Source organism: Thalassophryne amazonica, chromosome 17 (genome assembly GCF_902500255.1).
Source record: "Thalassophryne amazonica chromosome 17, fThaAma1.1, whole genome shotgun sequence".
In the NCBI taxonomy this organism is placed as follows: Eukaryota; Metazoa; Chordata; class Actinopteri; order Batrachoidiformes; family Batrachoididae; genus Thalassophryne; species Thalassophryne amazonica.
In genome coordinates, this window is record NC_047119.1 from 35087145 (window position 1) to 35101299 (window position 14155).

The following is a 14155-nucleotide window of genomic DNA, read 5'->3' on the forward strand; positions in this document are numbered from 1 at the left end:
ATCTGGGGAAATTGTAGACTAAACACGTGAAAATGCTCAACATAGGAAATTATTACAACACTCATTTTATTCAGTCAGACTTAAAACATGCATAATAATATTAGCCTATAGAGTTTTGTGCACAACCTCGTCTTTGCTGGTTTGGAGGTGGTCACCCTAGTGTGTGTGTGTGTGTGTGTGTGTGCGTGTGTGTCACCTCCTTGAGGGAAGACAGTTGACGTGACACTGTGAGCAGGTTAAGAAAAGACGTCAGGTGTTGGAATGTGCAGTGGAGATTGTGAAAATCATAGGGAAGAGAGGCTTAAGCTACAGGCAGGAGCACAATGAAGCTGCATACACCTTGGACAACGACATAATGTGCACATATATCCTCTGGTATGTCGTGCACCTTCACATATCGTCTAAATAACCATGGCGGGCTGCCATTGCCAAAAATGCCAGGGCCATTTTTTTGGTCCCAGTCCAGCCCTGAACACACCTATGGTCACACAGATGAGTGGAAGTGCTCTCTCATTTTAAAGAACGTGGGTGCTTGGTGTGAAAATGACAATGGCATCTGTTGGATAGCAGGATAGGACTTCCGTTGCGTTGTACACTACTTTGTGTCACTTGGCACCAGGTGGGATATATAGGCCCTTAATGTCATGATTTTATACAGTGTATATAGCAGCAATTATGAAAGTCAGCTCCAAGTAACCATTTGATGTTGCTGGGGTGTTTTAAATATTTATTAAGAATTATATTCATGACAGTGAGGGCTGCAGCAATGTTCGATATCAGTTCATCATCAATCAATATTCTCAACTCAGATGCATTCCAACACAGCAAACACGCAAAAATACATTTACTACACCATGAAAATTTGCATAAGTTGTTTTATTCATAGTTAATGTCCTTTTTTAATATAGTTCTTTTAATTTCTTCTTTTCTTTTCTTTCTTTCTTTATTTTTTTGGGGACATCCCATAAAGCCTGAAGCCCTTAGCTGAGTTGTTTGCACATCACCCTCTTAACTGAATATGAAGGCAAAGAGGAGGAGTGGACTGAGGTTTTCCTCCTCCTCTCTTGTTCTCATTATCTCCATTAGGGTCAATTTATACTAGCTTTAAGTATGCGAGAACCTGCACACAAATGACCTAGTCCCAATCCTGTAATTGCTCCATCCATTCTTTTCATGCATCTTTAAAACTTAAGATGAGGTTCACTACCTGTTAGCTGCACAAAGGACATCAAAGTACAGAGAAGAGGTGACTTCTAGACAAAAAATAATACATTTGATGAATGTTTTGACCTCCGGGAACTTGTTTGCAGTCTCCCGCATTTGAACTATATTTGGACTCTGCTTGACTTTGAAATGTATTGTAATTATTGGCGTGACATTGCAAAGATAATCTTCCAGCGTGTGAATGCTACACATACTCAGGCTCTCATCTGCCCCCTACTGGATGTAATTTGAAACCCAGGTGCACAACATGGGAACAGTGGCACCGGAGAAGCTAACACTTTGTGTGCACATCACACAAACTGAACTATAAATTGACCCTTACAGTATCGCAACTCAACTTTTATTTCCATTTGTAGAACATAGAGTTTACCTTACAGTATATTTACACATCATACTGACTGTTTAACAAGTTCCACTGAAATAATGCGTGAAAGATTGAACTTTCAATGTTTCTTTGTTTTCATATTGTTTTTCTTCAGTCTTGTTCTCCTTCGATCCGTCTTCTCCTCTCACACTCTTTGTAATGAGCTGTTCCTTATCATCATCATCATCACTGTCATTATAACATCATTAGAACCATTATATATATATATATATATATATATATATATATATATATATATATATATATATATATATATATATATATATATATATATATATCTTTTCAATAAATTCCTCTTTGACAACTGTACAGTCGTACACAGTGTTTGACTTTTATATATATATATTTATATATATATATATGTGTGTGTGTATTTTTGGGAATATATTATTTGAACTTAAGAAAAAGAAACATAATTCCAAAGAAAAATATATTAGTATCCCAAAGTAACAAAATCATGCATCTTTTTAATTTGTCCATAAAAACATAAGCAAACAAACAAACAGAAATCATAGTAGATGGGATCTCGTTTTATTTACACACTGATCTTGGCACTGTTTCTTTGTCTTTTGCTGGAAACTGGAATGATCATACTTTTGACTCTACCGAGTAACACTCTCCTGGTGTTCTACGAGGACGCCAGAACCCTGCTATGAAAGGCAGGTTTGAGAAACATTTTCTTTTATAAACCACAAAAGAAGATAAAATAACAATAAAAGAGAGCTGATCAGGAGGAGAAACAAAAAAGCAGTGTGTAGAAAAAGAAATTCTATTCAGTTTTACAGTTTGGCAACTTCGTCTTTTGACAACATGAATACTGACAGCTGACTCCCTGCTTCTCATCAGGTGTGCTCACTGTTTACGTTTGTTGGGGTGAAAAGAAAAATCTCCAAGAGGGCACTGATTTTTCAGAATTTGTCTTGTACCGCAGCATTAACTGACTCAGGCATATTTATTAAGGAATTTAAAGCCACCAGTCAAGACCTGCTCCTCAGTCTCAGGTGTGACAAGCTGGTCGGGGACAACGTCTAAAACATCCAGTGTCGCCTTGTCTGTTCATCCAAAGATCCTGTGTGAGAGCAAACATAAGCGTGTGTGTGTACTTGTGTGTCTTTGCATACTCATATACTCAGTGCAAACACCAGGTAAAAATCCTGTTTTGACCACCGACTGTTGTTTCAATGCCACAGTCGAATCTACAGTCTGTCGCCAACTGTCTTGTTTCTTTGTTTCATTTCCTTCGCAGGTGTGTCCAAATAGATAAACCACCCAACACGCACACGTGCCTTTTGTTTATCCAGCCTAGTGGTGGGCCAGCTGCTGCCAAGTTCCCACCCCCTTACCCAAAGTCAGATCCTAGCACAGCCCGATGTATTTGAGATTGTTCTGGATGATCACGTCCGTGACAGCGTCAAACACAAACTGGATGTTGCTGGTGTCAGTGGCACAGGTGAAGTGCGAGTAGATTTCCTTGGTCTCTTTGTTGCGGTTGAGGTCCTCAAACTGCCGTTGCACATAGACGGCCGCCTCCTCATAGGTGTTTTGGCCTTTGTAGTCTGGGAAACACACTGTTAGAGGAATGCGTTTGATCTTCTCAGCCAACAGGTCCTTCTTGTTGAGGAAGAGGATGAGTGACGTGTTGGTGAACCAGTTGTTGTTGCAGATGGAGTCAAACAGGCGCAGGCTCTCTGCCATTCGGCTCTGTGTTGACAGGAGAGATTAAAGAAAATTCTGACATAAGAAAGTGTTCTCTTAGTGATAAGAAATGTAGCTTTTATACAACCCCTGGCAAAAATTATGGAATCACCGGCCTCGGAGGATGTTCATTCAGTTGTTTAATTTTGTAGAAAAAAAGCAGATCACAGACATGACACAAAACTAAAGTCATTTCAAATGGCAACTTTCTGGCTTTAAGAAACACTATAAGAAATCAAGAAAAAAAATTGTGGCAGTCAGTAACGGTTACTTTTTTAGACCAAGCAGGGGGAAAAAAATATGGACTCACTCAATTCTGAGGAATAAATTATGGAATCACCCTGTAAATTTTCATCCCCAAAACTAACACCTGCATCAAATCAGATCTGCATCTAAAAAGGAGTGATCACACCTTGGAGAGATGTTGCACCAAGTGGACTGACATGAATCATGGCTCCAACATGAGAGATGTCAATTGAAACAAAGGAGAGGATTATCAAACTCTTAAAAGAGGGTAAATCATCACGCAATGTTTCAAAAGATGTTGGTTGTTCACAGTCAGCTGTGTCTAAACTCTGGACTAAATACAAACAACATGGGAAGTGTTGTATGGGCTGCTGAAGAGGAGGTACTGCTGGCCCACCACCACCAGATGGTGCCCTGCTTGAAGTGCGGGCTTCAAGCACGAGAGGGCGTCATAGCATCCGGGAGTGACAGCTGTCACTCGTCATCAGCACCAGCTGTCACTCATCCACATCACCACCACCTTAAAGGCCGGACTGCAACTCCACCTCCCCGCTGAGAAATCAGCTACCTTGGAGGTAATTTCTCTGCTACACTTAACTCTGACTTAGAGTCTGAACTTCTTTGCAGCCGTTTTCCTGTGGTGTGCCTTATCTGAGGGATTGGCGTTTGGTGTGATCAGCGACGGCTTCGCTTCACACCCCAACCAGATAAGTGGTTAGACAGGAGCTGCACGAGTGTGTGACTGGAGGTGGAGGTGCTCCCTCCCAAAAGAACACAGACTGTGGGATTACTGAGTGTGCGTACTCACACTCACCTGTGCTGTTTCTCTTCTCTGCCAGCAGTGCCAGCTGGAGACGGTGACCACCTGGGGACTCAGGATTTGGCGGCTCCGGTGTTCTTCAGATCCGTTGGCAGTGAGGGCCGTGTGGGATCCGGCTCGGTTCTGGACGGGCGTCTCCTATCCTCAAGCCTGCCCACACGTCACCCAACGTGTAATTGACTGTAGTTCCAAACTTGTTGTTGTCTGTATTCCGTTGTGCACAATTTACAACATTAAATTGTTACTGTTTGTCTTATCCATTGCCCGTTCTTTTACGCCCCCTGTTGTGGGTCCGTGTTCCTACACTTTCACAACAGGATTTCTCGGCCAGCGTCATGGATCCCGAGGGGCGTCAACCATCGCTTGAACAGCCAATGGAAGAGTGAAGTGCACAGGCACCAGCAGGAGGTGTGTTAGGTAAGCTGCAGCACATCTTAACCACTTTTACTGCTCGGTTGGACTTAGTTACCGAGCAGAGCATTGTTCTCAATCGAAAGATGGAGGCTCTCACCGCCCAGGTGGAAGCGCATGCTCAGGGCGCTGCAGCAGCACCTCCTCCTGCTGACCGAATGCCAGAGACAGACATTCCACTGGTCGTTCAATGAACCCCCCCACCTTCCCCTGAAAAATACATAAGCCCTCCGGAGCCGTACGGAGGCTGTGTGCTGACGTTGCTATGGAAACGAGCAGGGCCAAAAGGCGATCAGAGACAAAGGAGGCTGATCCGTGGGGAGTGTTTTCTCTGCAGCTCAACCGAGCACACACAGAAATCAATCAATCAATCAATTTTATTTATATAGCGCCAAATCACAACAAACAGTTGCCCCAAGGCGCTTTATATTGTAAGGCAAGGCCATACAATAATTACGGAAAAACCCCAACGGTCAAAACGACCCCCTGTGAGCAAGCACTTGGCGACAGTGGGAAGGAAAAAAGAAAAAAGAATGCCCCAAACGGTCAAAACAGCAGCACTCGTCCTTAGAGACTGGGCTAAGGGTGGGTCACAATACCCACGCGGGGAGACCCCGAAAATCTGCACGTATCCCAGTCACGATCCTGAGTGGGGATCTAACCCTTCACGCCCCAGCACTGGTGGACATGGGGTCGGAGGGGAATCTGCTGGATAGCAGATGGGCAAAGGAGGTTGGGCTCCCTCTAGTGGCCTTACCGTCACCATTGTCGGTGCGGGCACTAGATGGCACCCTTCTTCCACTAATCACACACCAGACACAGCCAGTGACATTGGTTGCGTCTGGAAATCACAGGGAGGAGATTGTGTTTTATGTAACACCTTCTACCTCCCGAGTGATTTTGGGTTTTCCATGGGTGTTAAAACACAATCCCCGGATTGATTGGCCGTCTGGGGTTGTGGTTCAGTGAAGCGAAACCTGCCACCGGGAGTGTTTAGGATCCTCGGTTCCACCCGGTGTGACAGCTAAAGAGGAGGTTTTAGTTCCCCCCAATCTGGCGGCGGTGCCAGCTGAGTACCATGACCTTGCTGACGTCTTCAGCAAGGATCTGGCACTCACGCTGCCCCCGCACCGTCCGTACGATTGTGCCATTGATTTGATACCGGGCGCTGAGTATCCGTCCAGCAGGTTGTACAACCTCTCACGTCCGGAATGCGAATCAATGGAGACCTACATCCGGGACTCGTTAGCTGCTGGGTTGATCCGGAACTCCACCTCCCTGATGGGTGCTGGTTTCTTTTTTGTGGGCAAGAAGGACGGCGGACTCCGTCCATGCATTGATTACAGAGGGCTGAACGAGATCACGGTTCGCAACCGATACCCATTACCTCTGTTGGATTCAGTGTTCACGCCCTTGCATGGAGCCCAAATTTTCACAAAATTGGATCTTAGGAATGCTTATCACCTGGTTCGGATCCGGGAGGGAGACGAGTGGAAGACGGCATTTAACACCCCGTTAGGTCACTTTGAGTACCTGGTCATGCCGTTCGGCCTCACCAATGTGCCCGCGACGTTCCAAGCGTTGGTTAATGACGTCTTGCGGGACTTCCTGCATCGGTTTGTCTTCATATATCTAGACGATATACTCATCTTTTCTCCGGATCCTGAAACCCATGTCAAGCATGTACGTCAGGTCCTACAGCAGTTGTTGGAGAACCGGCTGTTTGGAAGGGCGAGAAGTGCGAGTTCCACCGCACTTCTTTGTCCTTCCTGGGGTTCATAATCTCCTCCAACTCCGTCGCCCCTGATCCGGCCAAGGTTGCGGCAGTGAGAGATTGGCCCCAACCAACAAACCGTAGGAAACTGCAACAGTTCCTCGGTTTTGCAAATTTCTACCGGAGGTTCATCAAGGGCTACAGTCAGGTAGTTAGCCCCCTGACAGCCCTGACCTCCACAAAAGTCCCCTTCACCTGGTCGGATCGGTGCGAAGCCGCGTTTAGGGAGTTGAAACGCCGGTTCTCGACTGCACCAGTTCTGGTGCAGCCCGATCCCAATCGCCAGTTTATAGTTGAAGTGGACGGCTCTGACTCAGGGATAGGAGCCGTGCTATCCCAGAGCGGGGAGTCCGACAAGATTCTCCATCCATGTGCCTACTTTTCCCGCAGGTTGACCCCGGCTGAAAGGAACTATGACGTCGGCAATCGGGAACTTCTTGCGGTGAAGGAGGCTCTTGAGGAGTGGAGACACCTGTTGGAGGGAGCATCGGTACCATCGGAACCTGGAGTACATTCGGACCGCCAGGCGTCTGAACCCCAGGCAAGCCTGCTGGTCACTGTTCTTCGGGCGTTTTGACTTTCGGATCACCTACCGCCCCGGGACGAAGAACCAACGATCTGACGCCCTGTCCCGGGTGCACGAAGAGGAGGTCAAGACCGAGCTGTCAGACCCGACGGAAACCATCATCCCCGAGTCCACTGTCGTGGCCACCCTCACCTGGGATGTGGAGAAGACCGTCCGGGAGGCCCTGACACGGAGCCCGGACCCGGGGAAAGGTCCGAAGGACAAATTGTACGTCCCACCAGAGGCCAGGGCTGCGGTCCTAGACTTCTGTCATGGTTCCAAGCTCTCCTGTCATCCAGGGGTGCGAAGGACCGTGGCAGTGGTCCGGCAGCGCTTCTGGTGGGCGTCTATGGAAGCCGACGTCCGGGAGTATGTCCAGGCCTGCACCACCTGTGCCAGGGGCAAAGCCGACCACCACAAGGCCCAAGGCCTCCTCCAGCCTCTGCCCGTGCCTCATCGCCCCTGGTCTCACATCGGCCTGGACTTTGTCACGGGCCTCCCGCCTTCCCAGGGCATGACTACCATCCTCACGATAGTGGACCAGTTCTCCAAGGCGGCCCACTTCGTGGCCCTCCCGAAGCTCCCGACGGACCAGGAGACTGCAGACCTCCTGGTCCACCACGTCGTGCGTCTGCATGGGATTCCATCGGATATTGTCTCAGACCGTGGTCCTCAGTTCTCCTCTCAGGTCTGGAGGAGTTTCTGCAGGGAACTGGGGGCCACCGTGAGTTTCTCGTCCGGGTACCATCCTCAGACGAATGGACAGGCAGAGCGGGCGAACCAGGAATTGGAGCAGGCCCTCCGCTGCGTGACCTCCGCGCACCCGACGGCCTGGAGTAATCATCTGGCCTGGATCGAGTACGCTCATAATAGCCAAGTATCGTCTGCTACCGGCCTCTCCCCGTTTGAGGTGTGTTTGGGGTACCAGCCCCCATTGTTCCCGCTAGTGGAGGGAGAGGTCGGGGTGCCCTCGGTCCAGGCCCATCTGAGAAGGTGCCGTCGGGTGTGGCGTACCGCCCGCTCTGCCCTGCTCAAAGCCCGGACGAGGGCCAAGAACCATGCAGACCGCCGGCGTGCCCCGGCCCCTACGTATCAGCCTGGGCAGGAGGTTTGGCTTTCCACAAAAGACATTCCCCTGCAAGTGGAATCCCAGAAATTAAAGGACAGATACATTGGACCTTTCACCATACTCAACATCCTCAGTCCAGCTGCAGTGAAGCTGAAGCTGCCACCCCTCTGTACCCCCGGACCGGCACCGCCTCCTGCCCGGATCATCGACAGGGAGCCGGCTTGGACCGTGCGCCGGCTCCTGGACGTTCGCCGGAAGGGCCGGGGGTTCCAGTATTTGGTGGACTGGGAGGGGTATGGACCCGAAGAACGCTCCTGGGTGAAGAGGAGCTTCATCCTGGACCCGGCCCTCCTGGCCAACTTCTACCGGCGGCACCCGCACAAGCCTGGTCAGGCACCAGGAGGCGCCCGTTGAGGGGGGGTCCTGTTGTGTGGGCCGCTGAAGAGGAGGTACTGCTGGCCGTGGGATTACTGAGGGATTACTGAGTGTGTGTACTCACACTCACCTGTGCTGTTTCTGTTCTCTGCCAGCAGTGCCAGGTCTGACAGCTGGAGACGGTGACAACCTGGGGACTCAGGACTTGGCGGCTCCGGTGTTCTTCAGATCCGTTGGCAGTGAGGGCCGTGTGGGATCCGGCTCGGTTCTGGACGGGCGTCTCCTATCCTCAAGCCTGCCCACACGTCACCCAACGTGTAAATGACTGTAGTTCCAAACTTGTTGTTGTCTGTATTCCGTTGTGCACAATTTACAACATTAAATTGTTACTGTTTGTCTTATCCATTGCCCGTTCTTTTACGCCCCCTGTTGTGGGTCCGTGTTCCTACACTTTCACAACAGGAAGGTTGTTAAAGGCAAACATACTGGTAGACCACTTAAAGCAATATGTCTCAAAAATTGAAAATGCACAACAAAACAAATGAGGAACGAATGGGAGGAAACTGGAGTCAACGTCTGTGACCGAACTGTAAGAAACTGGAGGAAATGGGATTTACATACAGAAAAGCTAAACGAAAGCCATCATTAACACCTAAACAGAAAAAAACAAGGTTACAATGGGCTAAGGAAAAGCAGTTGTGGACTGTGGATGACTGGATGAAAGTCATATTCAGTGATGAGTCTCAAATCTGCATTGGGCAAGGTGATGATGCTGGAACTTTTGTTTGGTGCCGTTCCAGTGAAATTTATAAAGATGACATGAACATGTAAATTTCCACAGTCATTGATGATATGGGGCTGCATGTCAGGTAAAGGCACTGGGGAGATGGCTGTCATTACATCATCAATAAATGCACAAGTTTACGTTGATATTTTGGACACTTTTCTTATCCCATCAATTGAAAGGATGTTTGGGGATGATGAAATCATTTCTCAAGATGATAATGCATCTTGTCATAGAGCACAAACTGTGAAAACATTCCTTGCAGAAAGACACATAGGGTCAATGTCATGGCCTGCAAATAGTCCGGATCATAATCCAATTGAAAATCTTTGGTGGAAGTTGAAGAAAATGGTCCATGACAAGGCTCCAACCTGCAAAGCTGATCTGGCAACAGCAATCAGAGAAAGTTGGAGCCATATTGATGAAGAGTACTGTTTGTCACTCATTAAGTCCATGCCTCAGAGACTGCAAGCTGTTATAAAAGCCAGAGGTGGTGCAACAAAATACTAGTGATGTGTTGGAGCGTTCTTTTGTTTTTCATGATTCCATAATTTTTTCCTCAGAATTGAGTGATTCCATATTTTTTCCCTCTGATTGGTCTAAAAAGTAACCGTTACTGACTGCCACAATTTTTTTCCTGATTTCTTATAGTGTTTCTTAAAGCCAGAAAGTTGCCATTTGAAATGACTTTAGTTTTGTGTCATGTCTGTGATCTGCTTTTTTTCTACAAAATTAAACAACTGAATGAACATCCTCCGAGGCCGGTGATTCCATAATTTTTGCCAGGGGTTGTAGTTAGGCTCACTATGTAATTTCTTTGTCTTTTTTGGAGGAGTTTTGGAAAGTTTACTGTGTAAGCATTCAGAAAACCAATTCCCCTTTGACTGACCTGGGTGAGCCTTGGTGTCATGTACAAGCAATCTGGTGTTCAAACCCCACCATGGCTACAAAGAAATGTCATTTGGTAACAAACTAGCATTGCTGGCAGGATATGGCAGTTGACCAGGTTGTCATAGGCAATGCTTCAATGCACCTGTGACCTTGGGGTGAGGTCAAAAATGGTGGGGACATATGTAACAAGGTAAAATCCAGATTGAAAAGATGTTCCTACTGGTTTGGCTAGTGGAGAATTATCCTTTGGCTGACCTAGTAAAGTCTTAGACTCATGTACGAGTAATCTGGTGCTAACCCCACTGTGGCCACAAAGAAATGTCATTCAGTCACATATGCATTTTTAGACAGTTTTCATGAAAGAAAACCAGTGATACCAAAAGCTAAAAATGTGTATTGGATGGGAAATATTTGTTTAGGTACCAGCTCTATTGAGTCTGAAGAGGATAGTAATTTTGTCATCATGGGGACCACGCCCACTGATAAAGCTTTATGACAGGGGTCGTCAAGGAATCTAACTTGAATTTCATTTTAAGTACACATTCGCTGTGATTGGTGTAACTTCAGATTATTTATTCAATGTATAAATCATCTCAGAAAATGTATGTTTAACCAATAAATCGTAGCTCTAGGTCATTTAGAAGTGGAGATAATGGAAACATTAGTTTTAAAGTTGCCATTTTGTAAAATCCAAAGTGGTCACCATATGGATAGGTGAAGCTTCTCCAGTTTGGTACGGTTGCATTTGTTGGCCAAGGAATTGTAAGTTGAACTGTTTAAATCAAAGCTCTACGTAAACTGCTGAGAAGCTGAGATACTGACAAAGTCCACTTCATACATGTCAACCTATATGGATTGTCCATAAATTATACAGATTTTTCCAAGTTTCAGTGTCATACAGACGTACAAATAAAGTCTTACGGATATTCAGGGTTTGGTCTGCAGCGGGTCTGTAATCAACTGCTTCTGCAGCGTGACTCCACTTTGATGCGTGAACCAAAGGAAGCAGTGCTTCGATCCACTAGCTCGTTGGTTCTTTGATTCGCTGCTCTTCAGAAATGGCAAGTCTGCTTCTTAACTCCTCTCAGCCGTTAAATATCGTGAGTCACTTTTGTGTGGATTAAAGTCACTAACTGGGACTCTTGTCTTGTTATAGTCAAGAAGCCAGAATCGTCCTCCCTTCCATTGCCTGCTGAGACAGAGTCCGGTCGGAATAACTTCAAAACGAATTGCCGCTTTAAATAAAATGACACCTCTTTAAAACGTTGTATTACAGACATGAAACTACAATTGACTAAAACATTTTTTCTTCCCAAAATGAGACGTCCTGCAATCTTTATGAATTAAACTGATGCTGACGTGAAGCACAGCAAGCTCAGACATATGGAAAGACATTCATGCCAATAATGTCTGAAAGGAAATGCTTTTGACAAAAACTACAGATTTTGTTTATTGCTATTTATGTCCAGAGATCAAGGATCCACCATGAAGAGTTTATTATGTCCAAAGTTTAAGGATCCAGTGACCAATTTCATATTTATTTACTTTATTCAGTTTATTTTTCATGATTTTATTAATGTATTTCCATTAGTGACAGACAGTTCTTGTTTCTGTAAAAAATAACTAAATTTGACACATTCAGTTCAATAAAATTCAGCTTGACGCATGAATACTAGATCGCTATTGTTTGAAATTCAACTGTGGAGGAAATACTAATGATCCTGACTTTAATGTCATTGTGGCAACTCATAATTTGTGGGCAAAAACCCAGTTATGTGACACCGCTATGTGGTTGTGTGTACTGTAATAAAACTGATTTTGGTGTGATTTGGAGGTTATAAAGATTTGGTGTTGATTTTATGGATTTTCTCACTTGGTTATACAGGTGGACCCTCAAAGGGGTTGACATGTATGCCACTTAGAAAATCCGAGATGGTAGACATAGATACTGTATCTGTGCAACATAGGTTTTCTGAATGCTTACACAATAAACTTTTCAAAGATATATCAATTCCCTACCCACCCCCACCCAGCCGCAAATCCAACAAAAGTTACGAGTGAAATATACTGAACCTGACAATTACTTTGAAGTAACAGTAGCTTACATTAGCTTACATTAAGTTGGCGTATAAAAGATCTAGGCTTGATTTCAAGCATTTCACATCCCTTAATTTTCAGTTAAATCAATCATTGTGAAATGGAGAGATCTTACACAACATATTAATCCGCCTACAACAAATTCAAAAGCTACGTATTTATGTGTGTGTGCATGAAGGAGATTATGCGGGAAGCCACTGACACATTCTGAAGGAGTTACAAGCTGCAGTGGATGTAATTGGAGAGACAATACACACAACAGTTTCCTGTTCCTTCCCCAGTCACAGCTTTGTTGTCGAGTGTCAGAGAAAGGCACGACTGAAAGCATGTACCCATGTACATTTCACATTATTTGCACAGTATCTCCACATCCTTGTAATTAGAACACCGTTTACACAATTTTGGTGCAACTACCCTCGAATTTAAGCTGACAGTCTAAAAACGAACGTCTATTCAGTATGTGTGTTCATCTGTAATATGCTATGATTTTCTTACTGTTAAATAAATATAGAACTAATCATAAATAACAACTATAAATATGTCTCTCTTTATACTTTCAAAAATGCACATGCAGTGCATCCGGAAAGTATTCACGGTGCTTCACCTTTTCCACATTTTGTTCTGTTACACCCTTATTCCAAAATGGATGAAGTTCATTTTTTTCCTCAAAATTCTACACACAGTACCCCATAATGACAATGTGAAAAGGTTTTTGAGATTTTTGTAAATTTATTAAAAATTAAAAAACTAAGAATTCACATGTACATAAGTATAAATACATAAGATGCACTTAAGCTCAAAATTGAGCTCAGGTGCATCTTGTTTCCACTGATCATCCTTGAGATGTTTCTACAGTTTCAGTGGAGTACACCTGGGGTATATTCAGTTGATTAGACATGTTTTTGGGAGACACACCTGTCTACATACAAGGTCCCACAGTTGACAGTGCATGTCTGAGCACAAACCAAGCATAAAGTCAAGGGAACTGTCTGTCGACCTCTGAGACAGGATTGTCTTGAGCACAGTGGCCTTCATCATCCATAAATGGAAGAAGTTTGGATGCACCAGGACTCTTCCTAGAGCTGGCCACCCGTCTAAACTGAGCGATCTCAAAACAAAAACCTTTTTCACATTGTAATTATGAGGCACTGTGTGTAGAATTTTGAGAAAAAAAATGAATTCAATCGATTTTGGAATAAGGCTGTAAGGTCCTGGTCACACGGCACACAACGATAGCTGAACAAAGGAAAAAAAGTCACAAAGTCACAAATCATTGAGAAAACGTGGACAAATGATCCTGCACTTCTCCCCTTACCGAAAAACCTGCGAATCAAGAGTGCATAAAGGAATGAAACAAAACCGAGACTAACAAAAGAAAAACGAAGTGAACGTTGACCTTAACGCTTTAAACAAAACCTAAACAAAAAATTCATGATGAACGTGCGTGTGCACACAGCTGCTCCAGCCACAAATGGCTGGAACGTGCATAAATAAAGTAGTTGATAAAACGTTCTTGCTGCTATTGTTTCTGTATGACAATGTTTCTTTTCATCCCACAAATGTACGAGTCACGTTCAGCTTGTCGGATCTTTAGTTATTGATCCGTTCAGATATAGTCAACGTTCGTGCAAGACGTCGGACTTGGGAGGTTGGATGACAGTCAAATGGAAATTTGACAATACGGGAACTACGCAAACAAAGAGGAACCGTCAAGACAGAAAGCAAAACAGAATACGGACGAATTGAAGTTGTCGTCGGGATTTGTTCACATTTTTCAACAGTTTGAAAATTCTGACGACGCACCAGCAACAGGAACGAA

At 45.0% G+C, this 14155-nt stretch overlaps 1 protein-coding gene across 1 annotated transcript in view; it reads right to left on the bottom strand.

Annotated features, from left to right (window-relative positions):
* Window positions 1–1905: 1905 nt before the first annotated feature.
* Window positions 1906–14155, bottom strand: part of gnaz (guanine nucleotide binding protein (G protein), alpha z polypeptide) — a 124623-nt gene continuing 112373 nt past the window's right edge. The window contains exon 3 of the mRNA XM_034193106.1: window positions 1906–3310. Within this exon, the coding sequence (XP_034048997.1) occupies window positions 2966–3310 (345 nt within the window). The 3' untranslated portion in view covers window positions 1906–2965. The remainder of the gene's footprint in view (window positions 3311–14155) is intronic.